This window comes from Lissotriton helveticus, chromosome 6 (assembly GCF_964261635.1).
Source record: "Lissotriton helveticus chromosome 6, aLisHel1.1, whole genome shotgun sequence".
Taxonomy (NCBI): Eukaryota; Metazoa; Chordata; class Amphibia; order Caudata; family Salamandridae; genus Lissotriton; species Lissotriton helveticus.
This window is the reverse complement of record NC_136067.1, coordinates 906,511,152-906,527,203: the sequence shown is the minus strand read 5'-3', so window position 1 is coordinate 906,527,203 and position 16,052 is coordinate 906,511,152. Positions and strand designations below refer to the sequence as shown.

Sequence of the window (16,052 nt, the reverse complement as noted above, 5' to 3'; positions counted from 1 at the left end):
TAAATATAATGTAGTTTAAAAATAACTTTATTGCATGTCTCTAAAATGTTCTTATTTGTACTGTGATTTCTGTGTATTTAATTTAATTATATTATTCTTAATTTCCAGATTTCCATGCTGGTACATAGTAAATGGCGATAAATTTCCTGAAGCCTATGGCAAGAACAAAAAAGAGGCAAAAAAGCTTGCAGCCAAAAATACTTTTGAATTATTGATGGCTCGCAGTTCTAACGCACCTCAGAACTTGGTGAGTTATTATGATAACCTTTGAAAGTGATATCTTTAATTTTTGATCATCTCAATACTAAAATGTTTATAATCTAATGATTTCCTTTTAAAAAAAAACTTTTTAAAAATAACTTTTTTATATAATATTTTTATTGTATTTTCATTTACATAAAACATACTCAAGGATACATACATTAATGCCGGCTGTTGGGGTCTTCTGCTTATTTTGGCACATGCCAATACAAGAATTGAGAAAGTTGTTAGTGTCTTTTCGGTTTTAACTTGCATGACTCTCTTGGTAAGACCTGTCCATATATACTTTGCATTGGGCTTGGCGGTCTTTGTTCCGTGCTTGTTCTTACACAAATAACCTAACATAGAAACATATAACATTTAGTTGTTGTTGCTGGTTGGTGATCGGCTTTTGGTACCGTCGTTTATTTTGGGTGCAGGTGCGCTTGTGGGTGCTGTCTATGGTGGTTTGAAAGGGTCTAGGGCGATGTCTAGTGCGGACCACATCTCTCTGTTTGGTTTCCTCCCTTGAGTGTGTTTTAGAACAGTGTTGTCTGCTCCTCTCAAGAATGTTATCCATTTTAGCCACCCCTTAAATGTGGCCTTGGAGGTGTTTTTCCAATTGGCTAGTACTATCTTCGCGGCGCTCGTTATGAGAAAGTCTAAGAGGTCTCTGTCTTGTTGTGTACTGATGTCAGTATTCATGTGTGCTCATTTCTGTTAAGGCCACTCCTAATTGTGTCAAAGAAAATAATTGCCTTAAGTTCTTCACGGTTTCATGAGGATTGGGCCTCCCTATTGTAAACTCTGCTTCTAGTTAATGATAGGAGAATCACAATTTTACTTGTTCAAAACGATTTTATATTCAAATGTATTGAACTGCATGACCGTGCCAAAATGATACTGTTCCCCGAATTTTTATTCCTTACTTTTGAATTTTTATTCCTTACTTTTGAATTTTTATTCCTTACTTTTCAATTTCTAAATGCTAATTCAAACCTGTAAATTCCTTACTGCCATTATATAATCCTTATTGCAAATTTAATTGTTCCAATGCATGCTACTTGTCGCACAGCATGCCCCTTGCATGCCTATTTGCACCTTCACAAACGAACTAAACACCACTCCAAGATGGCGACACCATATCCCAGCAAAACCACACACGAGTCCTTCCTTTATTTAGACTCCCCCGGCACTGGCGGCCATTTTGGCTTCCCTATTTAGGAGCTCCGTGTGAAATCCAGCTTGTCTTTACAAGCCATCGTGCCATTGACACGTACAGCACGTCGTTGCTGTTTCCAGCCCTCCTTCTCAAAATTGAGGTAAGAACAGACCCCTTGTGTGCTTGATCACCATGAGGAATCAGCATTTCCCATTGCAGACGGCTTATTCCTTTCTTACATTTCTTACAGCAGGCTCTACTTGGAGACCATAAGTCCTGATCCCCTGGAGCTCCCAACTTCCTGGATAATACGGGAGATGTAACCCCCTCCACCCGAAGTTTATTTACCCCCCTGCCGAACTAGGTATGTGGCTTCTACTAACACCACCCATAGCTTGCCTCACTCCCATTTACTAGCACGCTATCTAACCCGGGTCCTTTCTTCCCACCATAGGGTCTGGGTCTAAAAAGCGGCATTTATCCGGCAGCGACGGCGCCGTTTCCCTTGGCTGCAACAAGTGCCCACATTTAATTTTGGTAAGATTCTGAAATGTTCAGCTCACTCCCTCGACCCTGCGAGCCCCTACCCTGGCTCCTACATAGTCACTCGTCCGAGTTACCATTCAACTTCCAATTCCTTAAATCACGCCCAAACGCTGAGTTATCAACACGTCGCATTGCTTCAAAGCTTATTGAGTTAAACGGTAGAAGCACCTTTACTCTACAGCCTCGGGCAATTCCAAATATTGATGAACGCCCCAAAATCGCTTCGATCACTTAAACCACCATCGCGGCAATATGTGTGGACCATAAGCACGATAAACAGTATGCCTTGCACCCCAGCAACAGCAGGTTGTTTCAGGTTTGAGTCAAGACACTTTTTACCACACACGTGTCCTTCCGGCTGAAATTGTATTCGGCATGCCTATTTCACTCAAGTCACTAATTGTTTCGCTGCCTAGCTGTTTTCCTAAATGCTATATTCATTTTCGTAACTGTCTCTCACAGACCACTGTAATTTTCCCTCCCTGTTCTTTACCCCAACAGGCCATTATTACTTTTCCCAGGCAAATGTATTGGTTTGGTCCTGATGATGGTCCCGAAAATGAATGAGCAATGGGATCGAAACGTCGACACTTGTAAATAGCACCACAGTTTTCCATTGTGCCTAACTTTTGTGGTTTCTATTTCTGGTTAAACTCGCTGCATAGTATAATACATGCGAGTGACCACAGCTCAAAGTTTTTGCCTGTATTTATGTTTATTTGTTTTGTTTGATCAATCTTTATTGTTCTCCACACTTCTTTCCCAATATAGGGTACAGGCGTGTGCCCTATCATAGAAACCGCTGTTTCAGAAATTGTTGACTATATTCTTAACTATTGTTGAATAAAACTCCATGTCCGGCTGGACAGTGGATTTATATAGTAACCCATTGTGGCCTATATTGTATTTTCGTTTTTCATTCTTCAGTCTGCTAAGGACCATTGTTCCTCTTATTAGAATTGTTACCTGTGGTCCCTAGCCAATTATCGGGTCCCCTTGTCTTTTCTAAAAAAAAAATCATTATTTCCCTCCAGCCTGTTTTTCTTTAGTTTTTGCGTTGTTTTACTGTCTCCGCTTGCCATCTCGAAGTGTTTCGGGGGTACAGAATACGGTGGTTGTTGTAAGTCCTTTGTCGTTGATTTCGATTGGCTGTGTTAACTTTTGGTAATTGTAGCGCTATTTGTATCCCTTTTGGTGTATCTGGAGGTTTCGTGTTGTTCTTTCCGCTATCTTTGGTTTTGCTTTGGGTTTGCAATGTTGCTTTTCGGTAGTATTACTGATTAGTGTCGTAGTGGAGCTTCCTATGATTGCTAGGGTGTATTGCCGCTTGCCAGTAGTTCTTCCGTTGCTACTTTTTGCCTACTTACAGCTCTGGTTGGTTGCTGTATGTCTGTTGCGCAATACCCTCATGGCCTTTTGCTTGCAGCTTCGTCGAAATTGTCATACCTTAATTATGTAGTCACTTTAAGCGACTTTGTTTATTGTTGCGTACACCTTTTCTGGTGGTTCTTTGTGGCTTATTGCTGGTTGGTCGCCTTAGCTGCCTGGCCCGCTGTGACCTATAGTTCTGCGGTATGATTTATCAGCACTGTTTGGCGGTAGCGTCAGTTATTATTATATGGCCTCTCCTTCTGTGTGCCTCGTTTCCAGCTTTAGCGCAGCGGTTGTTGTTGTCAAGCGCTGTTACGCCTAGCTCCCTCAGCTCTTTTCTGCTGCTTTCTACTTGAGCGTTGCTTTGCCCTTTTATGGGTTTCGTTTTGTCTTACAGCCGAGTGGCCACGTCTGCTGTATCACGCACCGCTACCAAGATGACTGCGTGTTATGTGGGATTCGTTTCTGGCCTTAGTGCTGTTGTTGTGCTTCTGCTGCGCAATAGAGCCTTCTCTTTGGATAGTTTTGTTCTGCTCTCTGCTATCTTTCGCTTTTGTTCGCTCGCCGTTGCTGTCCTCTGCGCATGCGCTACCCGTTCTGTGCCTGTGATGTTCCCCTTAAGGCGGTCACGCTTGTTGTGAGTTTCGCTTTTAAACCAAAATGGCCGTGCCCATGGTGAGGGCTCTTGATACCTCAAAACTCACTTTAATTCTGTTATGCTACTAATTTTGCCCTTGTAAAAATTATTCTGTTGCTCAGTCATTAAGTTATATTCAATTCTATGTATTTTCTTAGAGTGATTGTGAACAATGCACCTGAATACCACAAAGCTTAATGTAGAGACTCTGAGCTGGTTGGATAGACTCTGTAATAAGAAATTTAGTTATATGGAAAGATGCTCATCATGCATCTATGAGGAACAACTGAAGGGATCTGAAACTCATAGAGAATAATATTATGTTCCTGGATAATGACGCTCAAATAGTACATGAATAAACAAAACTAGATGAAATGAGATAAACAACACATTATTATATGTAGTTTTATTTAGATACAGAACAATAGTAGTAGCAAGTAGCTTATTGTATAAAAAATATATCAATTACTATAAAATAGACATTAAAATAAATCAAATCATTTAAAGTGAGCATATTATATATAAAGAGATAAACAATCTATATGGGCTGATTAAGACATGATGGTATAAGTCACACAGAAACATCTAAAATTGTAGCCTTTTGTAGAAAGGTGTATCAACATCTAAAAATGTTATAAGCTTCCCAATAAAATAACGATTCTTTGAAGAAAAACAGTACTTAGTTACTACCTTAACTGACCTTATGTTTGCCATATTGAATGATATCCGCACATACATTTTTCTTAGGATCAGTTACAAATTGTGGTCAATGGTTTCATTTTTATAGCTGCAAAACTTACGTCTTTTTGAGGCTAGGCATTGCACATTTCAAGATCCTTCAAATTTGCCTAGTGGAGTACACATTAGTCTGCGTTTTAGATACATGATTAGATACTTGATTTTACATGCAGCCTGTAGATTGGAATGTAGATATCCCGATTTTATGTTAAATAAGTATCAGTTATACATTCCAGAAGTTTATAGTTCTTCAGCATAGATAGCTTATTCATACCATTGTTGAACTTCGAAGTTTTTGTTATGACCTCCTTCCACTCCATGCAGATCATATTCATCAACATTCGCGCTTAGTTCTTCGATAAATAATCTTTTTAAGAAATTTCCATTGGCTCTGCCACAATCACATAAAAAGTTTAGCATTGTTTTTTTTTAAAGTTATCAATGTTCTAGGCGTAGTATGCAAATTGGAGTGACGGAATGTAAATTTACTTAGGATCTTATTTCTCTCATGTAGCTCTTATCCAGCTCATTGACCGTTTTTCATTTTAAGAGCTAAAGAGGCATATAGGTACAGAACACATGCACAAAAAAGCCACATCTTTAGCATATCAGAAATTCATTAACAATCACCCTGACCCCACGCAATCACTCCAGGGGCAAATGGCAGACAAAGGTGGGGGAACTGGACGAGATGGATTGGCAAGAGGCGTTAGCATCCCCGAGGGAGGTGGCAATCTCTTCAAAACTACGCCTAATCCAATTTAAAGTGCTACATGGGCTTTACGACACTAGGGTTACGCTATATAAAATGGGAAGGTCAGATAGACAGCTCTGCCTACGACAGTGTGGGGCAACAGGCACATTTTACCACACGCTGTGGGAATGTCCCTAAATAGTGGTATATTGGGAGGCAGTAATGGCCACAATAACGACAGTAAGCATGGCCCCGGTACCACCAAAGCCTAGGAGATGTCTATTAAATATATGGGAGGCCATAGATCTTAACAGTGCAGCGCAAACTTGGGCGACACTAGGTATGACTATAGCTAAGAGGAACGTCGCAAAACAATGGGGGGCACGGAGTACTATCACGGTAAGGGACTGGAGTAAAGGTATGAATATGGCGATGGTTACCGAAAGAGCGGTGTACATCATACATAGAGGGTGCCCCAAAAAATGGGTACGGGTATGGGGAAAATGGAAAGCTTATCGAAGAAACATATGTATAATGCCGACTGATGATTCATCAATGGAGAGCAGTGATTGAAACGTGCACTATAGACTGAACCTAAATGTAAATAGTTTTATATTATACTGTATAAACTATTATGTAACAGAGGAAGGAACTACAACGATTGATTGTAAATGGTCTCAAGGCTTGCTAAAGCCAATAATGTACTGTACAAAACAAAAAATAAAAAAAAGTTTAAAAAAATAAAAATAAAGATTCGTATAGGTGGGATGGAATGAGCTTCAAATTTATTAGGATAATTGAATTTCTAATAATGTGACCTCTATAAATATTTGAGAATATCTTTATAAACTTTGTGATTATACATAATTTCGATTTCTTAGCTGAAGTATGGTCATCCATGATATATTTATGTTGCTGGTTAATCCCAAGTGATTCTATTTATTTACTTGATCTATTTCTTTTCCGTCGATTGCCCAAGCCGCCTTTTTGAAAAGTTTACCAGAGTACATCACTTTTGTTTTCCCTAGATTAACCATTAGACTATTTACAATATTTTATTCATGTAATATGAAAAGTTGGGTTTGCAGGTCAGTTGGAGTTAATTAAAAGATGACTCAATCATCCATGTAGACTAGATGAGTATTGCTTTGCGTGCTTAATTTTGGTAGTAGGTGTGCTACATAATCGAAACAAAATAGTGGATCTGAAATGTGAAGGGAAAAAAGAAAGGGCACCAAAGTGCAACCTTGCTTGAAACCATTTAATGCAGACATCGTTTGAAAGACAGACTTGTTGTTAGTCAATTTTTATTTTCAGCTTATTTTGTCACGCAGGGTGATTAGAAAATGTAATAACATACTGTTGTTTACCCATTTTAGTTGTTTGTCCCACAGACTGCCTTGATTGACTTTATCAAACTGTACTGTAGTCGATGGAACAGAAATGCAGAGTAAACCTTTCCTTTGTTACTTTGTTAACTAACGATTTGAGGGTAATGCTATTGTTGTTAGTAGCACAACCTATTCAGAACCTATTGAATTGACTGAACTGGAGTAAGTTGCATTAGATGGGCCATGAATATAATTAGTAGAGTAAAAAAATTCCCAAATATCCTGCCATTGCAGTCAAGAATGGTTTGGATGGATTATTGCACCTTTCCATGAAGATAAGATGTCCACTTGTGTAAATAGTTGACATAGTAATAGTCTCCAAAAGGTGAGATCTGATTTTACTACATCAATGGGTATAACATTTAGACCTGCTACATGTGAAGTTCTACAATTTTTGATCAGTCATTTTTTTTAAATAATATATCTAATGAAGTATTAGAATAGTCAGAAGATGATCAATATGTGCATTCAAAATCAAATGAAATAATAATATTTTGTTCTATGTACCTCAGTTCCCTGCCCAGTCAGAGCCCAACATAATTGCCCCAATTAGTTGACCCCAAGCTGCTTCCTGATGTCTCATGTTTTTTGTTTGTTGATCACCTATAGTTGTCTTCTTTGACAAGAAGGTCTTGTTTTTATGAGTGCGGATTTTTTAGATAGTGTTGCACCAACTTTCTGTGTGGTATTTTTAATGAAATGACTGAATGACTAGTATGATTGCGGTGAGAAGTAAGTCTATTGAATTTAGTGGAAAATTATTTATAATCTAGGTTAGCAGTATATCAAAATCATAGAACCAATCAGAAAATTGATTTAAGTGATATTGATCATGATTAAAATATAATGTTACTTGCTGAGGATTGTAATGTCTAACCTTGCTGAAAATGATCTCAAATTTCTTACAGTTATGAAATTTGAACAATCACATCTCTTGAACATTGGTAGACTGGGTAACTATACCCTGGATATTGGATGGGGATTTAAATAGTGTATTAGATACATACCTTGATCACTCCCATTCACCATTGCCCTCCTCGCACGCAATATGTGATGGGGCATGGTGCCTAATCCTATCCCTACCTGGAAACTCCTGCCATCATGGTTGGAAGATCCAGCTTTTAAGGAAGAAATAGGGGAGCATATCATCCACTACTTTCATGATCATGATAATACTGCCTCATCCCCATTGATACAATGGGAGACCTCTAAGGTAGAATATTGAATTGGTGGAAAGCTCGCTTTTGGTGCTGCAGCACACAGCAATGCAGACTCTGAAGCAAACCGACACTCGCAATGAGGTCGGACAAACATTCAGCAGACTGCTTGAGCAGCTACACTGTTTGGACCATGCAACCTACAGAGACAAATCCCACACAGAGGGTGAAGGGCTGGTTGACTCCTGGCATGGATACTAAAACCAACCCAACCCGCAAACGCTCATCTCAGCTATCATGATCAAAGATGGGAGATGAGTGGGAACACAAAATGAGATTAACCAAGTCTGCTCCATGTTATACTCAACATCACAGTGCAGTAATAATGCCTCAGTTGTGGCATTTTTAGGTCTCGGCCTGCTTGCGCAGTCTCGCCGGCGAGATCTTATGTTTTTCAGAGTGGGGCTTGAACCCGCCCCTCTGCTCCATTGGCTGGCCTCCTAAATGCTGGCCAGCTATTGGAGAAGACTGGCGTCTTTCCATTTAAGCCCCATCTTTTTGGGATTCGGGGGTGTATTTTTTAGGTTCTTTCTCTCCTCTTCCCATTGGCTGGAATTTTACATTCCAGCCAATGGGAAGAGGAGAGAAAGAAAAACACGCCCCCGAATCCGAAAATGACGGGGCGTTTCTCCGAGGCATTTCTGCTTGACCTCAGAGAAACATGGTGGTGTGGAGCGCTCCTCTCTTGCCTTCCGGATCTGGCACCTTGTTTGTCACGTCGTACGCCCGTCCGTGCCCCGTGAGGATCTCCGGTGAGTTGTCGGTTCTTTCAGTCTACTCGGCGCTTGGCTAGTCTACTCTGCGCTTGGCTGGTCTTCGTGCCGAGAATGGAAGGCAGGTCGGAGGGCTGAGCCCCCCTGGGGCCAGGGCTGACTCACGCTCCTCACGGTGAGTGCGGCTCTGGCCTTATTGAATGAGTTATAGCCAACTGATGTTGTGGATTATGATACTGACAGTCATATGAAAGGCTGCCCATATCGCAAGTAGATTATTTCTACTCTAGTCACCTCAAGACACCACGTCAAAGGACGGTGAAAGCAATGACGTGGTCAGTTACCAGCTTATTTTGATGTTGGCCCGTGCCTGCCTGCTAGTGAGAGTCTGTGTTGTGTGCCCTTTCTGTATTTGCTTTTCTGTCTGTGCGCATGCGTTTTGTTTCTATATGTGTGTGTCGGTATCCCTCCGTGTGCATTGTTTTTGTCTATGTGTGTTTGACTTTGTGTGCGTGCGTGGCTGTATGTGTCAGTGATTCTGTTTGTGCTTGAGTATGTTTCTGAGTCTCTGTGCATATGTGTGGTTTCCGTCTACAACGTGGGGGGGGTGAGGTGTCACGCACGCAACCTCGACGGGGTCTGAAGGCTGGCATTGTGATGACGAGAGAAGGTGACATCAGACTACAGCAAGCATGTCAACGTGTTGGCTGAGCAAACTCTTCAAGGCGTCATAGTCTCCGGATCTAAAATGGGAAAAGAAGGCCGGGAAGGTTAGACGTCTCAGTCTGAAGTTAGGCCTTTGTTGGTACGGGCAAAATGGTTATTATTAGAAGTCCTAAGAAGGCGGGAACAAGTGCGTCTCTGCAGAATTCAGAGTAGGCAACAGTTGACCATAATGTACCTGTTAACCCTCATCTTCACAAATAGGCTTCCTATTGGTTGAAATCCAAACCTCCCAGAAATGGTCACATATGTGATTTAATTAAACAATGCAGCTGCATGGCATTCATGCGGTGTCCTGTGAAGTGCCACACTTTGGAGGTTTTGATTTGTGTTTACTAATATACACGCGTGTACACGTGAGTGTTTAGATATATGGCTATTTCACTCAAAAAACAAGCGGTTTCCAAAAGTTAACAGTCCTTCAACAGTTACGCTACATTCATTAATCCTCTGCCTATCAATGTGAATAAGGCCTATGTATTTGTTTATGTTGGTGTCTACACATATATACTGACTGAGGCAGCGATGGGTGGGGTGTAGTTATATTCTGCCCTGTAGTGCCAGTGTCAAGGCTTGCTTCAAACATAGTGTTTTAAGAAATAAAAAAAACAAAAAAGGCTTTGCTACCTTATGGCAGATTCATGACGTCATTGAAATGTCCATTGAAGGCATTTCCTTGGCTGTTGCTGCACATGCGCTCGTCAAGGGGGGGGTTGAGACTGGCTCCCTGCCTATGAGAGAGCAGCTAGCGGGTCTGTGTGACGTGACTTGGCTGCTCTCGTCATTGCTCGTGCTTCCTAAACTTCTCACTCTCTTGCGTGCGCACACATGGGAATAGACTGTTTCACAAGTCAGGGCATCACATTTGTTCTATCAATCCATTTAGTATAGACTGATACGCAATTTTTGTGCCTGTTTATTGGTTCTGTGTATGAAAAGGACGGGGCTTATTTATCTCTCCCCTGGGATCTCACAGTACGAAGGAATCCACTGCAAACATCCACAGTAGTTCAAGGCAAGAAACGTCCAGAATATACGGGCAAACAACAATAAATTGCGACAAACTCCTCATAGAAATATGGTGTGAAATGAATCCCACGATACTAGATTATGATAAAATCCACCAGCAATAGTTTAGGAAGAAATCCCTGCAGAATCAATTGGTAATGTAATTTCATCAGGAATATGTCAAGATTGCCACCGCAGATTGATTTACTGTGACGAGAAGGCACACCGGACTTTTTAATTCAAGGACGGCATATGGAAACCGGCTGTCAGGCACTCGAACTGATTGTCGCTGAATTAGGGAGACATTCAGGTAGGCACCGGGAGGGGTCATCACACGAACGGCATGACATCGTATCCGAGCGCGCTTTACATGAGCACCGGTTGCATTACAGACAGATACGTTCAATTTTAGGCACAGGGGAGATTAAGTGTTTTGCCCCGAATCACAGGATGAATAAACCTCTTTCCTGCCAGACTAGAACCTGGTTCCCCAGCTTTAATGTTGGCCACTCTCGCCGTTAAGCCACATCCTTTGCAGAATGTTAAAACGTGAACATATGGCCGGTATTTTTCTCGGGGTAAGACGGCATCTCCACGTAACGACAGTTAGTAGTAAACAGCCAGGCCTCAGCCAATGTTCCCTTCAGTCGAATACAGTCCAACTTCTTGTGGCGACTTTCTGGTTCTAGTGGGTAAGACTCCCTTTTAAAACAACTAGGGACCTTTTGGGTAATCTTCGAAAATATTAAAACGATGAGAGTGGGTTGTCTTTTTACTACTACTTTTATCCAGGTTACTTTTAGCTCTTATATCTCCTCCCTGGCATGTGAGCTCGTGCCAGGGAGGATGTGAAGAGAGACAGTAACTTGAACGCCAGTCATTGACCCTAACAAATACAGATCTTGTAACATTGAAAGAGTACTAAAGTACTCCTGGTTGTTGGCGTAGTGTGACGCTAATACCAATTCGTAGCCTAACAAGACACTGATTTACAGGTGGCTCTGGGTCGGTATTTCCTGTGTTCCCACTCCAAGGACACTCACTGCAACTAAACATAGCTTCAGTCTGCTCAATCGTCATGTGCAAGGAGTCTGCAAAACGGCTGCCAGCTTCCAGAGGGAACCTCGGGTCTCCTGTTGTCACCAGGCGATGGGAGTCTTCGGTGATTGGAGGGAGAGGCGTGTGCTGGATGGACCCTGGTGGGAACAATCCTGAGCCTTGCACCGCCTCATTACCGCGTTGTCTGCTTTCATAATTGCATTGTTACTCGAGATTGCTTTTCTAGTTGTAGGTCTACAATGCAACAGTAAAAGAAAACACTGCTTTTCGTCTAAAGCTCCTGCAAGTAAGTGGAAAAAAGCATGCAACATACGGATCGTTACAGCCACTGAACTATGCCAGTACGTTTAAATAAGTTATTTTGTTAAGCAGCGTAGATATTATGTTTTTTTCTAATGTGACCACTTCAGACCAAAGTTTGAGCAGGCAAAGTTCTCTACAATTGTGACACTGTATTCTTGACCAGGACTGCGAGGACCAGGACTGCGAGGACCAGCAGTCTCTGTGCTCACCAGCTGCTGCCTCTTCCCTCGGCGTTCCCGCCCCCCTGCCTGGACATTCATTTACCTATCGCGGCCCCCGCTCCGCGGGTGCCGCTCACAGAGGGTTGCTGGCCTGAAGGGACGACGTGGGACCTGCGCGCTTTGCTAGCGCTTGTAAATCCGAGTGGGGCTACTTCAGGGGAAAGACTGCTGCACACGCCGAGGGACTGCGAGGACCAGCAGTCTCTGTGCTCACCAGCTGCTGCCTCTTCCCTTGGCGTTCCCGCCCCCCTGCCTGGACATTCATTTACCTATCGCGGCCCCCGCTCCGCGGGTGCCGCTCACAGAGGGTTGCTGGCCTGAAGGGACGACGTGGGACCTGCGCGCTTTGCTAGCGCTTGTAAATCCGAGTGGGGCTACTTCAGGGGAAAGACTGCTGCACACGCCGAGGGACTGCGAGGACCAGCAGTCTCTGTGCTCACCAGCTGCTGCCTCTTCCCTCGGCGTTCCCGCCCCCCTGCCTGGACATTCATTTACCTATCGCGGCCCCCGCTCCGCGGGTGCCGCTCACAGAGGGTTGCTGGCCTGAAGGGACGACGTGGGACCTGCGCGCTTTGCTAGCGCTTGTAAATCCGAGTGGGGCTACTTCAGGGGAAAGACTGCTGCACATGCCGAGGGACTGCGAGGACCAGCAGTCTCTGTGCTCACCAGCTGCTGCCTCTTCCCTCGGCGTTCCCGCCCCCCTGCCTGGACATTCATTTACCTATCGCGGCCCCCGCTCCGCGGGTGCCGCTCACAGAGGGTTGCTGGCCTGAAGGGACGACGTGGGACCTGCGCGCTTTGCTAGCGCTTGTAAATCCGAGTGGGGCTACTTCAGGGGAAAGACTGCTGCACACGCCGAGGGACTGCGAGGACCAGCAGTCTCTGTGCTCACCAGCTGCTGCCTCTTCCCTCGGCGTTCCCGCCCCTCTGCCTGGAGTGTTTTAAACCTAGCTCCCAATCCCGCGACGCGGGACATAGCCCGGGGCTAAGCCCGGGCAAAGGGCGGGCCCTCCACGGCCCTCAAAGGCCGGAAAAGGACGGGACGGGCCACCCCCCTTGGTTTGCCACATTCTTGGTATACTAAAAAATAGGTAAAGACCCCCTGTAAGTATTTTGTGTTCCTATTAGTGGACTCTTTTACATATTAAGGCCCTACATTCCTATACCATCATGACCACCAAGGTGGACCATTTTACCTACGAAGACAGCAGTGGGCAAACGTGCTCCCTGTTAGATGAGCTGAACCTCATTTGCAAAACCACATATGCCTCATTAGAAACTCCTCTTTTGCCCAAAAATGTGAGTTTACTCTCACACAAGGCTACACCTCTAGACTCATCCATATTTGTTAATAAATCCTGCAGTCCGAATCCACAAAGCAATGAGTCCCCTCAGATCCCATCCACAATAAGGAAAAATATCGATGTCATTAAAGGTGGTAATAATCCTAAAACTCTAAAACTGTGTCCATCCACTGTAAACTCCCCAATGATTTCTCCGCTGGTGGAGTTTTCAGAAGCCATAGCACCCTCTTCCCAACTGCAAATTATCCCCATTATCGAACAACTGCTTAGTTCCATGATAGCACCCTTACTAGAAAAAATGAACTTGTTAGGGGAACGCCTTTCCGTGATAGAGAAAGCCATTTCCTTAAACCCGTTGGCTGGCAAACACAGTGTTACACCCAACCGCCCTAAGACTTCTCCTATACATCTAGGCTCAATACCATCTGTGCTAGATAAAAGGCATCAAACAAAACCCACTGGCCCTACTGCCTCAGGGCAACAAACACCTAAATTCCCCACTAAACTTTCCCCCCCACAGCTGACCACACCGAGAGTAGGTCATAATAAAATTAATTCTATTCATTTACCTCCGGAAGCGGCCCCATACGTGTGCATTCTTGCGGGTGTACCTTCTCTCCCACCGGGAAAAATTGAGAGACAATATGATTTAGTCAATAAAACTAAATTCTGGCTCTCAAAAAACAGACCATTGCCTCCTAGTCTATATGGAGTAATTAGGAGTGTTAGAAGGGTTGGTTGGCTGGGCTCTCTTCCCAAAGACACTGCGGGGGACCTGGTACTCGTGAGATTTAGGGACCGAAACATAGTACCTTATTTGAAAACTTGCCCGCCTCGAGTAAGAGATGGCCCAATATCAATATGGGACCTACATGACTTTTACCCCATAATCCCGGGCTTTCCCCTCTGAATATTTGGACATATAACAAAGGCTATTCATGAACTCTTGTGTTTAAACCACGAACTCCTTTGATACTGCTATAACCTTGTAGTGGAAAATAACTTTTTATGTCAGGGACCCTTCCTTACTGTTCTCTAGTCATTTAAAATGTTTTTATATGGATTGTAAATTGTATTTATCATGAACTTTTATGGTTTTGTTTTTCAAAAGCCGAATAAAGTATATTTGATTTGATTTGATTTGACCAGGAATGGAGAAATATTGGAGAATCTGACGTTGCTAACAGCACCTTTCACCGAGTGGACTGCCTTTAGTGCCTTACCGTCATATCGAAATGCTGAGTGTGGCCGACGTGCACATTTGTATGTGAAATATCAGCCAAAACCAGCCTGATTAATCAATGATTAATCAGACTGCAAGGGCGTCATTTACTCCTGACGAAAAGCTTACTCCGAATCATGTTAGTGGTACGTGGACAATCTTTTCCCAGACCATTACTCTCTTCTGCTTCTCCTTCCATACAAGCTTCCAGAGAAGTGTATTCACTGTGCTGGTATAAATAACCTTTCTACACTGGGTTGGTCTCTTATTTCATCATAAACTGTTGAAGATCGTAGCTGTAGTCGTGACCATAAAATGCGAACAGGATTCCGAAGCATTTAAAGCAGTTCATCTGCCAAGTCCGGTTCTTTGGTTTCGTTTTCGTCCTGAGAGGGTAGCTTGGGCAAAGCATGCCCGGTGAATTGCATTTTCTTGAATTACTGCAGTGTCTTCCCCCAGCTCTATAGATGCTTTCATTAACCATTCGCAATTCTTAAAATGTTAACCTTCTGACCAATACATTTTTTATTGTACTTGAGTAAGACACAAATAGTGGGTGCCTTAAATTCGTGAAAAAACAGCTTTTTAAAACGGGAACAGAGACGCTTTTGTGTGCCGACAATATGACTGACAACGTGATGTGCAAAAAGAAATAATACGCTTGAAGAAAATTGCTTGAATTAAAATATGGAGGGTTCATCGGTTTTACGGTCCGGGCATTCCCCACTGGCCCTATTCACCACAGTAACAACACGGGACTGGGGTTTTCATAGGCCGGTGTACAGCACAAAAAATGTACAGCGCCAGACTTCATCCTCGGCTTTCTCATGGGAAAGTGGAAAGCAAACTCAACTGGTGGGTGCGCCCATGCACTGGGAAGTTGGAGAGATCCCCTCAGGATCTCCGTTCATTGCGATTTCTCTTGGTTTTGATTCAGGCGACCTCTGCTTTACATCGTCATGAACGTATAGAGGTGAAAAACAACCACAAATTGTTGCCAATTTTTAAATTTGCTTAGTGTGGCATTGCTGTGCCTGCAGACAGCTGTGTTGCTCTGTGTGTGGCTCCGTGTGTGTGTGTGTGGCTCTGTGTGTGTGTGTGTGTGTGTGTGTGTGTGTGTGTGTGTGTGTGTGGCTCTCTGTGTGTGGCTCTGTGTGTGTGTCTGTGTGGCTCTCTGTGTGTGTGGCTCTCGGTGTGTGTTTATGTGCAAATTCAATAGGTCTCGCATTTGCAAGAGATTGAGCTATTGGCATTGTGTAAATGACTGCCATAGATTTATCTGTTTTCAAAACCAACACATACATAAAAAGTTTGTCATTTACAATGCCAATAACTCTAACTTTTGTAAAGGCGAGATCGTTGCATTGTAAATGCTTGTTACAAGATGTGGCTTTCCTGCAGGCATCACGGGCACCGGCCACAACATTGGCCACCCCAGTCACAGAACAGGAGATAAAAATAGCAATCCGAGCACTAGTACAAGGCAAATGCCCAGCACGGAAG

General features: G+C 43.2%; 1 protein-coding gene across 4 annotated transcripts in view; it reads left to right on the top strand.

Moving 5' to 3' along the window:
• The window catches only part of EIF2AK2 (eukaryotic translation initiation factor 2 alpha kinase 2), a 580,031-nt gene that overhangs the window by 55,968 nt on the left and 508,011 nt on the right, over positions 1 to 16,052 (top strand). For all 4 annotated transcript variants that reach the window (XR_013596181.1, XM_078648546.1, XM_078648547.1 and 1 more), the window contains exon 3: positions 109 to 247. Coding sequence is in view for 3 of the 4 variants with exons in the window: in XM_078648546.1 (XP_078504672.1) it covers positions 109 to 247 (139 nt within the window). In the remaining variant the exon portion in view is untranslated. The remainder of the gene's footprint in view (positions 1 to 108; positions 248 to 16,052) is intronic.